Raw genomic sequence first — 17,276 nt, forward strand, 5'->3', positions numbered from 1 at the left:
TAACAAACCAGAGACAACAACTCTGTTCGTTCTAACTCTGAGCTTCCAACCTAGCTCCCTGAAAGCCTGCCTAACATCCTCAGCGCTCCTCCTACCTATGTCATTGGTGCCAATGTGGACCACGACTTCAGATAAAAGGTAGGGAGGAGGGACTTGGGGAGGGGCGTTGGAAATGCGATAGGTGGAAGGAGGTCAAGATGAGGGTGATATGCCGGAGTGGGGGTGGGGGCGGAGAGGTCAGGAAGAAGATTGCAGGTTAGGAAGGCAGTGCTGAGTTTGAGGGATTTGACTGAGACAAGGTGGGGGGAGGGGAAATGAGGAAACTGGAGAAATCTGAGTTCATCCCTTGTGGTTGGAGGGTTCCTAGGCGGTAGATGAGGCGCTCTTCCTCCAACCATCGTGTTGCTATGGTCTGGCAATGGAGGAGTCCAAGGACCTGCATGTCCTTGGTGGAGTGGGAGGGGGAGTTGAAGTGTTGAGCCACGGGGTGGTTGGGTTGGTTGGTCCGGGTGTCCCAGAGGTGTTCTCTGAAACGTTCCGCAAGTAGGCAGCCTGTCTCCCCAATATAGAGGAAGCCACATCGGGTGCAGCGGATGCAATAAATGATGTGTGTGGAGGTGCAGGTGAATTTGTGGCGGATATGGAAGGATCCCTTGGGGCCTTGGAGGGAAGTAAGGGGGGAGGTGTGAGCGCAAGGTTTACATTTCTTGCGGTTGCAGGGTAAGGTGCCGGGAGTGGAGGTTGGGTTGGTGGGGGGTGTGGACCTGACGAGGGAGTCACGGAGGGAGTGGCCTTTTCGGAATGCTGATAGTAGAGGGGAGGGAAATATATCCCTGGTGGTGGGGTCCGTTTGGAGGTGGCGGAAATGACGACGGATGATACGCTGTATATGGAGGTTGGTGGGATGGTAAGTGAGGACCAATGGGGTTCTGTCCTGGTGGCGATTGGAGGGGTGGGGCTCAAGGGCGGAGGAGCGGGAAGTGGAGGAGATGCGGTGGAGGGCATCGTCGATCACGTCTGGGGGGAAATTGCGGTCTTTGAAGAAGGAGGCCATCTGGGTTGTACGGTATTGGAACTGGTCCTCCTGGGAGCAGATGCGGCGGAGACGAAGGAATTGGGAATATGGGATGGCGTTTTTACAGGGGGGCATGGTGGGAGGAGGTGTAGTCTAGGTAGCTGTGGAAGTCGGTCGGTTTATAGTAAACATCCAGTGTTAGTTACTGGCAACATTCTCTATCAACATTCCAAACTAACAGTCTCCCATGTTATTGCTGGAGAGGGAGCACTATCTTTTCCTTAGAGGCTGTTAGGAGTCAAAGTGGAGTTGGTTTGTTAGCTTGGGATGTTGGGTTGCCACCATAACTACCCTTTTAGTTACCTATCCAATCCTCATGGTTTTTACCACTGACTCCTCTTTGGACACTGTTCTTGTGGGTTGGAGCTTATTTGTATACAGACAGAGATGGTGGGAAATGGGGACTTGCTCTCCTTGTCAGCCTCTTGCTCTCCATGCTTACTATGGCAATCATGGACATATTTAGCCAATTGTATTGGATACAACAAATTTGCAAGTTTCTTAGGCAGACCAGACTCCTCTCTTTGTATTACTGCCACCTTAGCCTCTGTATTTGTTTGGATTATATACTGGCCCCAGGCTTTGGTGGCATAACAGATTAACTCGGGCCCACTCTTTTACTCTTGTAAATACTAAATATGCTGTGGACTGATAGCTGGGTTCCTTTCCCTTTTCCAACTGAACCTTTTGGTAAAAGTAATGAAGATTGTCTGCAAATGGACTTGGAATTTTGGTGCTGGACAGTTTGATATGAAATGATACCTGGTATAAATTATATCCTCTTCTTCCAGGACCATTATTTCATCCTGTAGTTCCTTGAATGAGCTTTTGGCCATAGCATCTTGATAAGCTATTTTCACGTTTAGGGTGCAAGCACATTGGGGATCTTCTTAAAATCATCAGTCTCTAATGCCAGGCATTAGATCTTAAGAATTTCCCATTTTGGATGCTGTTAAAGCTCATACCCATTGTCACTCTTGAAAGACCTGGTAAAAGTTTGAAAGTTCAATCAACTTGACTCAGCAGAAATTTGGACCCTTCTTTCCCTCTCTCCCCTTCTCTTTTCCCTTCCTCTGTCCAATCCCTTCTTCCACTCCTATTTACTGCCAGCCTTTCCGGTCCCATTCTGCTTTCCAATTTCCGGTCCAGCTTTCACCAGCTCCTGCCCATTTCCTAGGCACCCCCCATTGCCCTGTGACCGATTTCTTTGGTTAGGCCTACATTCTGTGCCTTTATAACAGGAATGTCAGCATCTTAGCCAGTTAATGAAGCTGGTAGATCTCAAGTTTAGAAATGAGCTAACTGTAGTCAAATCACAGTACTTTTACAATTCCACCCATTACAATTCCAACCATATCACCACAGATCCTAAGAAATGATATACTTTCTGACTCCTCACACTATGTCTTTGCTTTTTTTGCCAAAATATGTACGTAATTACTTATTTAAAAAAAAACTCAGACTTTTTTTATCTTCAGTCTTTCTTGTCCCTTTTTAGATTAGATTACTTACAGTGTGGAAACAGGCCCTTTGGCCCAACAAGTCCACACCGACCCGCCGAAGCGCAACCCACCCATACCCCTACATTTACCTCTTTAACCTAACACTACGGGCAATTTAGCATGGCCAATTCACCTAACCCGCACATCTTTGTGACTGTGGGAGGAAACCGGAGCACCCGGAGGAAACCCACGCAGACACGGGGAGAATGTGCAAACTCCACACAGTCAGTCGCCTGAGTCGGGAATTGAACCCGGGTCTCTGGCGCTGTGAGGCAGCAGTGCTAACCACTGTGCCACCGTGCCGCCCACAAAGATTAGATTAGATTACAGTGTGGAAACAGGCCCTACACCGACCCGCCAAAGCGCAAACCACCCATACCTCTACATTTACCCCTTACCTAACACTACGGACAATTTAGCATGGCCAATTCACCTGACCTACACATCTTTGGACTGTGGGAGGAAACCGGAGCACCCGGAGGAAACCCACGCAGACACGGGGAGAATGTGCAAACTCCACACAGTCAGTCGCCTGAGGCGGGAATTGAACCCGGGTCTCAGGCGCTGTGAGGCAGCAGTGCTAACTGCTGTGCCACCGTGCCGCCCAACATTTTACTAGAATGTTTTTTAAACAACATCAATTTAAGCCTGTGTATCCATTTAACATGTAGAAATCAGAATGAAAGATAATGCTGCTATACTTGCAGTTATTTAATGCCAAATTTTACTTTATGGGTCAGGCAAATATGTAGGAGAATATTCTCATTGGATCCCTGCTAAAATCTGTGCCAGGTCTGCCTGAATGCAGACCAGAATGTTTTAGGCTATTGATTCTCTATTTTTATGAATGTACAAATTAGAAGCAGAGCCTTCAATAGGATCATAACCAATCAAATTATTCCATGTTCTTACATGGTCTCATTGACCTTTTAACTCCTTGCTTATAAAAATTACACCTATCTCTCTCAAAAATTGTTCAGAGACTTTGCTTGCAGCACCTTTTGAGGAAGAGAGTTCCAAAGACTCATAATTCACTTAGTGAAAAAACCTCTTCTTACTTCTCATAAATGGTCAATCCCTTATTTTGAAACTGAAGCCTTAGTTTCTAATTCTCCTGTAAGAGGAAATACCCTTTCGACATGAACTATCTTGACCTATCTGGATCCTGTATGTTTCAATCAAGTTGCCTCTTAATCTCCCAAACTCCAGTAGATACAACCTTTAATAAGACAGCCCCACTCATTCCAGGTATTAGTCTAGCAAACCTTCTCTGATCTGCTTTGAGCGCAATAGTCATTGATGTGGCACCTTCACAGATGCCTTAGAAATCTGAGTGTACATCTACCGGTTCTTCCTCAAAGCACTCCAATGAATTGGTTAAACATGATTTTACTTTCACAAAACCATGTCGATGCTGCCTGATTATCTTGTACTTTTCTAAGTGCCCTGCTATAGCTTCTTAGCTTTTAACATCTTCCCTATGAAAGATGCAAAGCTGATAGGCCCATAGTTTCCTGCTTTTTGTCTCCTTGCCTTTGTTAGTCATTTGTTTAATAAATCTACATTCTAGAGCTTTACAGTAATGAAAGCACTTTTATTCAAAAATATATTAATGAAATAATCAAATTATAGAGCAAATTATAATGCAAGCTTCAGATGTGCAGTTTTATTAGAATGATTTAACCTATCATATTGAATATCGTAGAATCATAGAATCCCTAGAGTGTGGAACCAGGCCATTTGGCCCATCGAGTCCACACCAACCCTCCGAAGAGCATCCCAGCCAACCCTTGACCCTACCAGTAACCCTGCATTCTCCATAGGTAACCCACCTAGCCTGCACATCTCTGGACATTATGGGCAATTTAACATGGCCAGTACACCTAACCTGCATGTCTTTGGACTGTGGGAGGAAACTGAATCATCTGGAGCACACCAATGCAGACACTGGGAGAATGTGCAAACTCTACACAAATAGTCGCCTGAGGGTGGAATCGAACTGGCCTCCCTGGTACTCATAGGCAGCAGTGCTAACCACTGAGCCACCATGCTGCATATATTTAAATTTAATGGAAGGATTAGCGTAACTTGTTTTATTAATGGTTTATTGTTTTCTCTAATTTGGATTGCTGCAAAGTCTCTCTGCATGTTTTATGTCATACCAATATATCAGTACATTCTGAAATTCAACTTATTTTAATATCTACAAAAGACTGCAAAAGGTGGTTTCTTATGTGAATTGGAATCATTCTCCTGAACAATTCTGACTGCTATTAATCAATATCTTTCCCTGAAACCAATGCAAGATGGTTTGATCATCAAATTGAAAGGACTGTTGTGGCACAGTAGTAGTGTTCCTACCTCTAAGCTAGGAGGCCTATGTTCAATTTCACCTGCTCTAGACGTGTGTAATAACATTCCTGAACAGGTTGATTAGATGAAAACAAACCATAAAATTGAATGTGTCATTAAAGTACAAAGACTCTAACCATCTTGAGCACTCAAGGTGATAACACAGAATAAGTTATCAATATAGCCCACTCATCTTTTTTGGAACAGAGCTTTGCGCATGTGAAATATCACATGATGAGACAGCCTTCCTTTTTGTCTGCTTTTAAAATCAACAGAAGTTATTTTGTGCACGCAACTTCCATCAAAAGCTGTTGAATTAACTAAGTCATAAAATAGCCAAATTAGTTGACAGCAATACTTTGTAATCAGGGCTCACAATAGAAGGAAGGATTCTCTCAACCTATTCCAACTTCGGCTTCAGTCGTGAACTAACTTATTAAAAATTAAGCTGCACAAACCGCTGAAACTCCTTCACTTTTACAAGACCCTTGATCAACTTTAAAATATCTGATTCATCTGACAGTAAAGATCTGCCGTGAAAGAAATTCAGATAATCATAAGTTGTATTGATATATTACCTTCATCTGTATCTAATCTGTGTGTGTGTAAGAAAAAGAGATGGAGAAATCTCAGGGTAAGTATATGAAAATAGCTTTCCGTTAAACTCACAAAAGCTCACTGCTGGAATTATTTAATTGCATCCAACACTCTCAGGGTAATAAAACAAAGTCTCTTTCATCATAATATGTACTGATCATAGGGGGACAAAGGAGCCTCATACTTTTTATCTGTGACACTGAAACGCTAAGTTATTGACATCATCTTATCTATGGCTTATGCAGTTTTAAAGTTATTTGCATTGTGCAGTAATGAATTGTGAAATTGAATACTTAACAAACCTTGCTCTTGACAGGGATGTCATTGAAAGCAACATGGAGTTTATGGGCTTTATTATAATGCAAAACAAGCTAAAACCTGATTCGTCTAGTGTCCTTGAAAAACTGAGAAAAGCCAATATTCGCACAGTTATGCTTACAGGTAATGTCTTTTATTTACAGCAGCTGCAATTGTATGAGTACTTCATATTTTGCCAGGATTTCAATAATTGCTTTATAGAATTTTAAAAGCCCTTCCATATTTATCACATGCTGTCTTTTGTAGTGGCAATCGCCCTGTATAATTATTAGCAAAGTATTATTAGCATTTGCAGCAGTCTACAAAGTGCTATGATTAGATTAGATTCCCTACAGTGTGGAAACAGGCCCTTCAGCCCAACTAGTCCACACTGACCCTCCGAAGAGTAACCCACCCCCCTCTGACTAATGCACCTAGTACTAAGGGCAATTTAGCCTGGCCAATTCACCTGACCTGCACATCTTTGGACTGTGGGAGGAAACCAGAGCACTCGGAGGAAACCCACACAGACACAGGGAGAATGTGCAAACTCCACACAGACAGTCACCCAAGGCTGAAATCGAACCTGGGACCCTGGTGCTGTGAGCCACCGTGATCTTTTTCATTCGAATGACAATATAAGAGTTATAGGCATGAGGAGTAAATGCCTTTCATTTCGTAGCTGTCCATTGGCTGCTCAATTAATAAAGGCTTAATGCAACAATTAAAAGATTTGCGATAGTATATTTGTTTGAATGCAGCTGTTCTGGCTGGCTGCTGTAGTATTTCTGCATGCGATATAATGAAACTACACTTACCATTCTAAGGCTAACAGTTGATTGATACACTTGTGCATTTAATAAGGTTATGTTTTGGGACTACCTTTAAAGTAACGCGAAGAGGATTTGTGGCTTGAGTTAGCTTTGGGGGTAAGATTATTTGACTCTTAATCCAGAAACCCAGAATAATGTTCTGGGGACCTGGATTGAATCCTGCCATGGCAGATGGTGGAATTTCAATTCAATAAAAAATATCTGGAATTAATCGTCGACTGATGACCAAGAAACCATTGTCAATGATTTGGGAAAACCCATCTGGTTCACTATGTCCTTTAGGGAAGGAAATCTGCCATCCTTACCTTGTCTGACCTACATGTGACTCCAGAGCCACAGCAATATGGTTGACTCTCAACTGCCCACTGAAAAGGCCTAGCAAGCCACCCAATTGTATCAATCGCTAGAAAGTCACAACAAAAAAATGAAACCAAATGGATTACCTAGCATCGACTTTGGAACTGGAAAAGACAACGGCAAAAACACAAACAGCCCTGTCAACCATGCGAAGTCTAACATCTAGGGGCTAGTGCCAAAATTGGGAGAGCTGTCTCACAGACTAGTCAAGCAACAGCCCGACATAGTCATTCTTACGGAATCATACCTTACAGATAACACCCCTGACACCATCATTACCATCCCTGGATAAGTTCTGTCCCACTGGCTAGTGGCATAGTGGTATACAGTCAGGAGGGAGTTGCCCTAGGAGTCCTTGACATTGATTCCGGACCCCATGAATTCTCATGGCTTCAGGTTAAACAAGGGCAAGGAAACCTCTTACTGGTCACCACGTACTGTCCACCTTCAGCTAATGATTCAGTACTCCATGTTGAGGGTGGCACAGGCACAAAATGTACTCCAGGTGGGGGGATTTCAATGTCCACCATCAAGAGTGGCTCGGTAGCAGCATTATTGATCGAGCTGGTTTGGTCCTAAAGGATATAGCAGCTAGACTGGGTGAAGGAATCAACAAGAGGAAAAAACATACTTGACCTCAAACTTACTAACCTGCTGGCTGCAGAAACATCTGCCCATGACAGTATAGGTAAAAGTGACTACTGCACTGTCCTTGTGGAGACAAAGTCCTGCCTTCACATTAAGAATAACGTCCATTGTGTTGTGTGGCACTATCACCGTGCTAAATGGTACAGACTTCGAACTGATCTAGCAGCTCAAGACGGGCATCTGTGAGGCGCTATGGGCTATCAACAGAGCAGAACTGTACTCCAGCACAATCTGTAAGCTCACGGCCTGACACTCAACCATTACCATCAAGCCAGAGGATCAACCCTGGTTCAATGGAGAGTGCAGGATGGCATGCCAGGACGAGCATCAGGCATAACTGAAAATGAGGTGTCAACCTGGTGAAGCTGCCTAACAGGACTACGTACGTGCCAAATGGCATAAACAGCAAGTGATATACAGAGCTAAGTGATCCCACAACCAATAGATCAGATCTAAGCTCTGCAGTCTTTCCACATCCAGTCGTGAACAATTAAACAGCTCACTGGAGGAGGAGACTCCACAGATATCCCAATCCTCAATGATGAAGGAGCCCCGCACATTAGTGCAAAAGAAACGGCTGATGCATTCGCAACCATCTGTAGTCAGAAGTGCCAAGTGGATGATCCATCTCTGGCTCCTTCAGGGTCCCCAGCATCACGGTCTCCAGCCAATTCGATTCACTCAGTGTGATATCAAGAAAAGACTGGAGGCACTGGACACTGCAAAGGCAATGGGCCCTGATAATATTCTGACAATGGTACTGAAGAGGTGTGCTTCTGAACTTGCTGCTCCCCTAGCCAAGCTCTTCCAGTACAGTTACAACACTGGCATCTATCTGACAATGTGGAAAATTGCCCAGGTATGTCCGGTACCCAAAATGCAGGACAAACCCAACCCGGCCAATTACCGCCTAATCAGTCTACTCTCCAACATCAGTAAAGTGATGCTCAGCAACAGCCTCCTCAGTGACGCCCAGTTTGAGTTTTGCTAGGGTCACTCAGCTCCTAATCTCATTACAGCCTTGGTTCAAACATGGACAAAAGAGCTTAATTCCAGAGATTAGGTGAGAGTGACAGCCCTTGGCATCAAGGCCGCATTTAAACAAGTATGGCATCAAGAAGCCCTGGCAAAACTGGATTCAATGGGTATCAGGGGACAAACACTCCACTGGTTAAAGTCATACCTAGCACAAAGGAAGATGGTTATGGTTGTGGGTGGGCAGTCATTTCAGCTTCAGGGCATCTCTGCAGGAGTTCCTCAGGTTAGTGTCCTACGCTCAACGATCTTAAGCTGCTTCATCAATGACTTTTCCTCTGTCATAAATCAGAAGTGGGAATGTTCACCGATGATTGCACAGTGTTCAGCACCATTTGCAATTCCTCAGATACTGAAGCAGTTTGTGCTCAAATGCAACAAGATCTGGGCAATATCTTGGGCTGACAAGTGACAAGTAACATTCGCGCCACACAAATGCCAGACAATGACCATCACCAAAAGAGACACTCTACCCACCACCCCTTGACATTCAAAAGTATTATCATCACTGAATTCTCCACTGTCAACATCCTTGGGGGTTACCATTGACCAGAAACTCAACTGGACTTACCACATCAACACTGTGGCTACAAGAGCAGGTCAGAGACTAGGAATACTGCGGCGAGTAACTCACCTCCTGACACCTCGAAGTCTATCCACAATCTACAAGGCACAAGTCAGGAGTGTGATTGAATACTCCCCACTTGCCTGGATGGGTGTAGCTCCAACAACACTCAACAAACTTGGCACCATCCAGCCCAAAGCAACCCGCTTGAATGGCACCACATTTACAAACATGCAATCCCTCCACAACCGGCGCTCAGTAGCAGCAGTGTGTACTATTTACAAGATGCACTACAGAAGTTCACCAAAGATCCTTAGACAGCACCTTCCAAACCCACAACCACTTCCACCTAGAAGGACAAGGGCAGCAGGTACTTGGAAACACCACTACCTGCACGTTTCCCTCCAAGCCACTTACCACCCTGACTTCAGAAATATACCACAGTCGTTGGGTCAAAATCCTGGAATTCTCTCCCTACCAACATTGTGGGTCAACCAAAGCAAGTGGACTGCAGCGATTCAAGAAGGTAGCTCACTACCACTTTCTCAAGGGCAAATAGGGATAGACTATCAGTGCTGGCCAGCCAGCAACTCCCAAGTCTCAAGTGAATTAAAAGAAAAATTGTGAGAAATTTAGAGGGAGTTAAGCTTGTTTTGCTGGGAAGAAGGTGCAAAGTATTTACTTAGTTAAAAATCACATGACACCAGGTTATAGTCCAACAGGTTTAATTGGAAGCACACTAGCTTTCGGAGTGTCGCTCCTTCAGGTGGTAGTGGAGGGCTCAATCCTAACACACACAATTTTTAGCAAAAATTTACAGTGTGATGTAACTGAAATTATACATTGAAAAATTGATTGTTAAGCCTTTCATCTGTTAGAATACCATGACAGTTTCACTTCTTTCATGTGTAAATCACAAAACCTTTTTTTTAAAATGTTGCATTCTCAGGTTAACTGTTAACAATGGTGATAGCTAGACAATATGTTGAAGGTGTTAGCCCACTGTGTTCTCTGTCTGTGCCATGATGTTTAGATTTATTCTAATCTAAAAAGTGAGATAACGGAGTTTTACATTAATTCATGCAGTTTTTGAGCAAAGTACAATGTAACCCTGCAAGTACAAATTCACCCCACAAAGTATATGTGTGCATGTGGGTCTTTGTCTGTCTGTGCGTGTGTCTGTAAAACTCCATTATCTCACTTTTTAGATTAGAATTAATCTAAACATCATGGTTTTGTGATTTACACATGAAAGAAGTAAAACTGTCATGGTATTCTAACGGATGAAAGGCTTAACAGACAATCAATTTTTCAATGTATAATTTCAGTTACATCACACTAAATTTTTGCTATAAATTCTGTGTGTTAGGATTGAGCCCGCCACTACCACCTGATGAAGGAGCGGCACTCTGAAAGCTAGTGTGCTTCCAACTAAACCTGTTGGACTATAACCTGATGTTGTGTGATTTTTAACTTTGTACACCCCAGTCCAACACTGGCATCTCCAAATCAAAGTATTTATAGTTGGCAGTGTTCAACAGACTGAGAGTGTCCAAAATCTTAGAAAAAACATTGAGAATGTTGGGTTGTACCGTACGTACTCAAGTTGTCGTCGATCTCATATAAAAGTCGACCCCCCCCTATTTTTGACCAGAAGATGTGGAATTTTCCAAATATCTCATGTAAAAGTCAATCCCAGTTCTTCACAGATAACAGGTCAACATTTGTGAGTCAAGCTAATATCCTGTACGAAAATGTTAGGATGAGGAAATGGATTTTTTTCGTCTTACTGTGTGATTTACTCTACAATTTACACCAATTCAGCGCGAAAGAGTCAGGTGACAACCAACCTCATGGGATAGTTGTATACCTAGTTGAGGTTTTGAAATTTCTTCATCATTTATGTAAAATGCCCTCTGGAAAAAAACAAAAAATATGCAGCAGCATTTAAACTGAAATTTATTGAAGTTGCAGAGAAGACAAATAACTCTGGAGCAGCAAGAGAATTTTATATTTCAGAGAAACTTGAGGGAGACCGGAGAAAGATATCGAACCAACTTCAGACAATGCTGAAATATAAGTGTGCCAACAGAGTGGCTGCAATTGGGGAAAAAAATTGCTGAGTGGGTACTTGAAAATCATCAAAATGGAAGATTGTATTAGTCATGAAGTCATCCAAATCCATGCACGACACAAATCAAAGAAGGATGAGATTTCAAATTATAAGGCAAGTGCTGGATTGTGCACAAGATTCATGAGAAGCATGGCTTTCTATTTTGGCAGAGAACTAAGATTGCTCAAAAGCCGCCGACCAAAAGATCTTACAGGTTCACCAGTTTGTAATCAGAAATTGGCAAAAGGTTACAGTGCATTGGAAACATGGATAATACGCCTATTACTCTAGGCATGTTGGAGAATCGAACTGTGAACCAAAAAGGAGAAAAAAAACAGTATTAGTGCAAACCACTGACCATGAGAAAGATAGATTTACTTTAGTTCTTTCTTGTATGGCTGATGGCACTAAGTTAAAACTGATGGTTGTTTTTAAGGGAAAAACTTTGCCAAAGGAGAAATTTCCAAAAAGAATTATCATCCATGTGCATTCACAAGGCTAGGTGGATGAAGGTGGACGTGGAAAATGGATGGAGGAAGTTTGGAATTTACGAACTGGTGGACTATGCAACGAAAAAAGTTTGCTCTTCTGGGATAATTTAGATCACATCAGTGAAGAATGTTGTTGATAACATCAGATCACATAACACTGACGTAGCTGTAATTCGTGACAGATAAGTTAAGTGGATGGACAAAACTAAACTTTGAGGGTAAATGAGCAAGTAATATCAAAATGAACAGGGAGAGCTCTTTTAAATGCAGAAAAAGGAAGAGAAAGGCCAAAATGAGCTTAACTTCGTTAGAGAACGAGGCATGGGGAAAAAGCAATGGAGACCCAAAGAATAACACGAGGTGAATGAATACTTTGCACCAGTCTTCATGGTAGAAGATGCTTCTATTAAATAACTAAGGGACAAAAGGCAGCTGGGAGGGGAGTGCGTAGTAGAGGAAATAAATTCAGCAACTAACACTAGAAGAGGAGTATGAGGGAGTTAACCGATCTAAAGGCCCTTGGGCCTGACAAATTGCATCCAAAGATATTTAGGAGATAATTAACAGGGCAACTGCTATCTTCCAAGAATCTTTAGATTCTCAACAGTTCCAGAGGATTGGCAAACTGCTAATGTAGCACTTTGTTTTAAGAAAAAGGAGGAAGATAAGATATGGTTACTATAGACCAGTTAGCTTAACATCTGAAATTGAGAAAGATAGCAGAGCATTTAGAAATACATAATGGCCTGGATTTTCTGTTATGCTTCCGTTGTAGATCAGGGGTATGCATGTAGACGTTGCAGAATGCCCAATCAAATTTTCCACTGGGCAGTTCATCCATACCATGCATTCTCCAAAAGTGTCTGTTTAAATCGAAGACATGGGAGGGTGCTGACCAAAATAGATACTCATGAAATGCCAGACTACTAACATGTTATAAACTCCTGAGGAACTATTTAACTTAGCTCAACTAGGCAACTGCAGATCTGTTAAATCACCAGACCCTGACCCAATACCCTGAACCTACTGTGCACTGACACTGCCACCTGCTGGGGTTAACCCTATTCAACTTAAGTCTCTGTCAGAGCAGAACTGACACCCTTCTGTAATGTTGCACGCCCCCAACCCCAAAAAGGAGCTCCTGCCCCCAGGTCAGAATCCCCAGAGCTAGTTCGCATCCTTCCCTCCCAATGCCACCCTTCCCTCCCAATCTCCTACCAATCTACACCAACCTACCCTCAACTCTGCATTAGTACTTTGCACCCTATCTCTCTTACTACTTGGCACTTTGTTCCCCCTCTCCCCACTTGACATTCTACTCCATCTGATATCCCAACCACTTCCCAGATGACACCCTACAAACCCATCATCCTATTCCATACTCATTTGCTTTGTACCCCTGGCAACCTGCTCCTTCCCCAGCTGGTACCCTTCCCAGCTAGCAGACTGTAGGCTTCCTTCTCTCCTACCCATCTGCCCTCCTACCACCCTATCATCACACTTATGTACTTCTGAGGGAGCGTTGAGAAGAATTTCCTCTTAGAAATGTGGAGCCTCCATCTTTCTTAAGAAGGAAAGGCTGGATTGGCAACTTGAGGAAGTTTGCACTCCTCAGAAAATTCAGCCTGATATAATCAAGCAAAGTTATGAAGAGGAAATCATATCTGATAAATTTATTAGAATTCTTTGAAGGATTAACTAGCAGATAAATAGATGGGAAGCAGAAAATGTAGTATATTTGGATTTTAAAAAGGCATTTGATAAGATTCAAACATGTATCGATGATTAGCTAATTAATAAAAGATAAGATGAGAAGGGGAGGCAAATTCAGGATGGCAACCTATAATTAATGGGGTGCCACAGTACGTTATCTATTCATAAGTTGGATGAGGTAAGTGCATATATCAAATGTGCAGATGAATAATAGGTCTGAAGGCAAGTAGTAAAGATGACACAGAATCCACAGAAAAATATAGACAAGTTGAGAAAGTGGCAACATCTTGTCACATGGAATATGTAGGGAATATGAAATCATGCACTTTGGCAGGAAGGATCAAAAAGCTAAGTATTATTTAAGTGGAGAAAGACTTCAGAAAGCTGCAGCATAGAATTTGGGGGTGCTTGTGCATGAATCACAAAAAGCTAATGTCCAAGTTCAGGAGATAATAGGGAAGGCAAATTGAATCTTGGCCATTATTTCAAAGGGAATTGAATATAAAAATAGGGAAATCTTACTGAAACTATACAAGTTAGACCACATCTAAGGAAGTAGCATTGGGGGCAGTCGAAAGAACATTCACTAGATTGGTCCAAGGTATAGAAAGATGTTCTCATGAGAAGTTGAATAGGTTGAGCCTGTACTCATTGGGTGTTAGAAGAATGAGAGGTGATATTGAAGAATGCAAGATTCTTAGGGGGCTTGACAGAGTAGATGCTGAGAGTTTGTTTTCCCTTGTAGGAGTGACTGCAAACAGATTACATAATTATTTTTAAGACATATGAGGACTTTCTTCTCTCAGAAGGTAATGAATCAGTGGATTTCTTTAATACAGAGGCTGGGTTGCTAAGTATATACAAGGCTGTGAAAAGATTGGTCTTTAATCAGTAAGAGCATCAAGGGTTATGGTGAAAATGCAGGAAAGTGGATCTAAGGATTATTTCAGCCAAAATGTAATTGAATGGCAGAGCAGACCTGATGAGCTGCTTCTGTTGTGACATCTTATGGTCTTATGGGGTTAATCTTGACAAAAAAATGGTGTCATGTCCTTCGTTAAAATGAGGGAAAGTATGTAAAAAAAATCCAAGACTAATTAGGAAATATAAGCTGGCATTACATGAGCTAAAACATCTATCACCTATCACTTATAATATTTGTGTCTGCATTTCAAGAACATTTAAATGACCATTTATATTTAGTATTATTTGTGATTTTATTTTTGTTAAATTTCTTTTTCCTTACAAATCAAAGAATACCACTATATAGAAACAGAACATTTCACTTCATATGTAATATTAGAATCAAACACTGAAGGTTTTTTTTCAATGTATCTGCTAATAATTATAAGCGGTTTGCCTGAGGAATGCTCCCACCATCAAGTCATAGTGAAAAAATAAATTATTTAACTTGTAGCATGGTCATTGACTCACTGTTGTGGGTGACATCACAAGGAATTTCAGTGCAGTTAATTGATTCTGTTTCAGATGCGAACATTAGTATATCGATACAAATAATTTGTGTTATAATTTATGTGTCAAAGGATTGGTCATTGATTTGCATTGTACAGATGTCATAAGATTAGACGAAGGTGAGGGCAGTGGATACTGGAGATTAGAGTCAAGAGTATGTTGCCGGGAAAGCACATCAGGTGATGAAGGGCTTTTGCCCGAAACGTTGATTTTCCTGCTCCTCAGATGCTGCCTGACCTGCTGTGCTTTCCCGGCAACACACTCTTGACTCTGGTCATAAGATTAGAGATGGGTTCCTAAAGTATTAAGTATTTTCCTGTTTGTGTAAATTTTAATCAGAAGTGAGGGTAAATTCATCAAAGCTATAACAACATCAATCAAAATTTAGTTCTGTTTCTAAACCTGAAAAGAATAAAATGAAAAATTTGAATTGATTTTATCCATAATCGAAAAAGGAAAGATTCTATTGCATATTCATTGCTTAATTATACTTTTGTGTTCTACCAGGAGATAATATGCTTACAGCAATTTCTGTAGCCAGAAATTCTGGGATGATTTTACCTCAGGATAAAGTAATTATTGCAGATGCTTTGCCTCCAAAAGATGGAAAGAATGCACAAATACATTGGCTGTATGCAGATAATACTCCAAGACACCTTGATATATCCACTGCAGCTTCAGAGGTATGATATCCCATTTTCTTCTTAATTGGTAAATAAAGGTTATAGAAGAATCTGTATGGATTTCGATCAAATAAAAAATGTAGAGTTTTTTAAATGAGTGAGAAAAATCTGCGTAATTGCTTATTTATTGATTGTTTAGACACATTGAGCACAGCAATTTCTTCCACAATCCTTGGTTCTGAAGAGCCCTTTACCTATTGCAGTCCACAATCAAAAATACAGAAAAATTAAAAGATGTAGTCTCTTTACTAGTCTATACTAGGGACCTTCTTGGAACTGCTTCCAACACATTTAATTCTTTCTTTAAATAAGGAAAGCAATATGATATACAATACTCCAGCTGTGGCCTCAACAATGCTCTGTGTAACTTCCCTGTTGTTGTATTCAGTTCCTCTCATGGTAAATGATAACATTCTATTAATGTTCCAAATTATTTGACATACTTGTACATAATCTTGTGCTATTCATGTACCAAGGTACCCTTCTAACTTATTCCCCATAATCTTAATGTTCAGGGCAAAGTTAGGAACAACAATGTTGACAATGATTGTCAGAGTGAAGGATGGAAGGTCTCAGCAAAATGGATGACGAACCACTGAGAATGGAACAGAATTGTGGGGAAGATGGTGGGTCATTTGGTAGATAGGTTGTTACTTGAACTCGCCAGCCAGCAAGCTGAATCTCAGCTGCTGAAAGAATAACAAAATTACTGAAAGTTTTTGTATGGCAAAGGACACGGTTTGCTGTTTGAATTTTTTGGCCAACTGGAGTGTAAATTGGAAATCCGGTGAATAGACAGGTACACCTGCTCTCAATTGTTAAAATGCCAGCAAAACAAGACTCAAGTAATCACATTCTAGCAAAATCGTTGTAATTTCACCTGATTGCACCTCAATCTGTCAGGCATGCAGCAAGAGATGCCGGAGCAATCTAGAAACTGCTCGGTTAGTGAAAGCCAGCAGTTACAAGCATTGCATGTTTTGGTAGCTCAGCTGTTACCACTACAGCAGGGAAAGTTTCCTTCTGTCACTTTCCTTCTAAATCCTAAAAACCTTAATCAAATCACCCATAAATAGTGTGCATGTTTATGTAATACAAAATTAGTTCATATTGTGACACCTTAAACTGTACCTTTGGAATGCTGATATCAGACTGGTCAATCTGTGCAACACTTCGTCAAAGCCAATATCTCTTTTCTAAAGCTCAGAGCTATTCACAGTACCACAGATATTTCTAGCTGAGGCTTGTGCAGCTTGGTAAAACTACTTACTTTTTATATTCTAGCCATCCAATTATGAAAGCTAACATTTCAAGAATGTAATTGCATTGGCAGCAGTTCAGAAAAGGTTCACTAGATTAATTTCAGAGTTGAAAAGTTTGTTTTATGAGGGGAGATTTAGCAGCTTTGGGTGCAGTTTAGAACTATGAGAGAAGATCTAATTGAGGTATATAAGATGCTAAAGGCAATTGACAAAATAGACATGGAATGGATTTTTAAATTCATTCACAGGATGAGGGCACCACTGGCTAGCCCAGCATTTA

At 41.5% G+C, this 17,276-nt stretch overlaps 1 protein-coding gene across 4 annotated transcripts in view; it reads left to right on the top strand.

Moving 5' to 3' along the window:
• Positions 1-17,276, top strand: part of atp13a3 (ATPase 13A3) — a 192,363-nt gene that overhangs the window by 116,441 nt on the left and 58,646 nt on the right. For all 4 annotated transcript variants that reach the window (XM_087993558.1, XM_087993559.1, XM_043702269.2 and 1 more), the window contains 2 exons: positions 5,843-5,967; positions 15,559-15,734. In XM_087993558.1, coding sequence (XP_087849684.1) covers positions 5,843-5,967; positions 15,559-15,734 — 301 coding nt within the window. The remainder of the gene's footprint in view (positions 1-5,842; positions 5,968-15,558; positions 15,735-17,276) is intronic.

The sequence above is a fragment of the Chiloscyllium plagiosum genome, unplaced genomic scaffold (assembly GCF_037043375.1).
Source record: "Chiloscyllium plagiosum isolate Xiang-an unplaced genomic scaffold, Cpla_swu_hap1 HiC_scaffold_13, whole genome shotgun sequence".
Classification (NCBI taxonomy): domain Eukaryota; kingdom Metazoa; phylum Chordata; class Chondrichthyes; order Orectolobiformes; family Hemiscylliidae; genus Chiloscyllium; species Chiloscyllium plagiosum.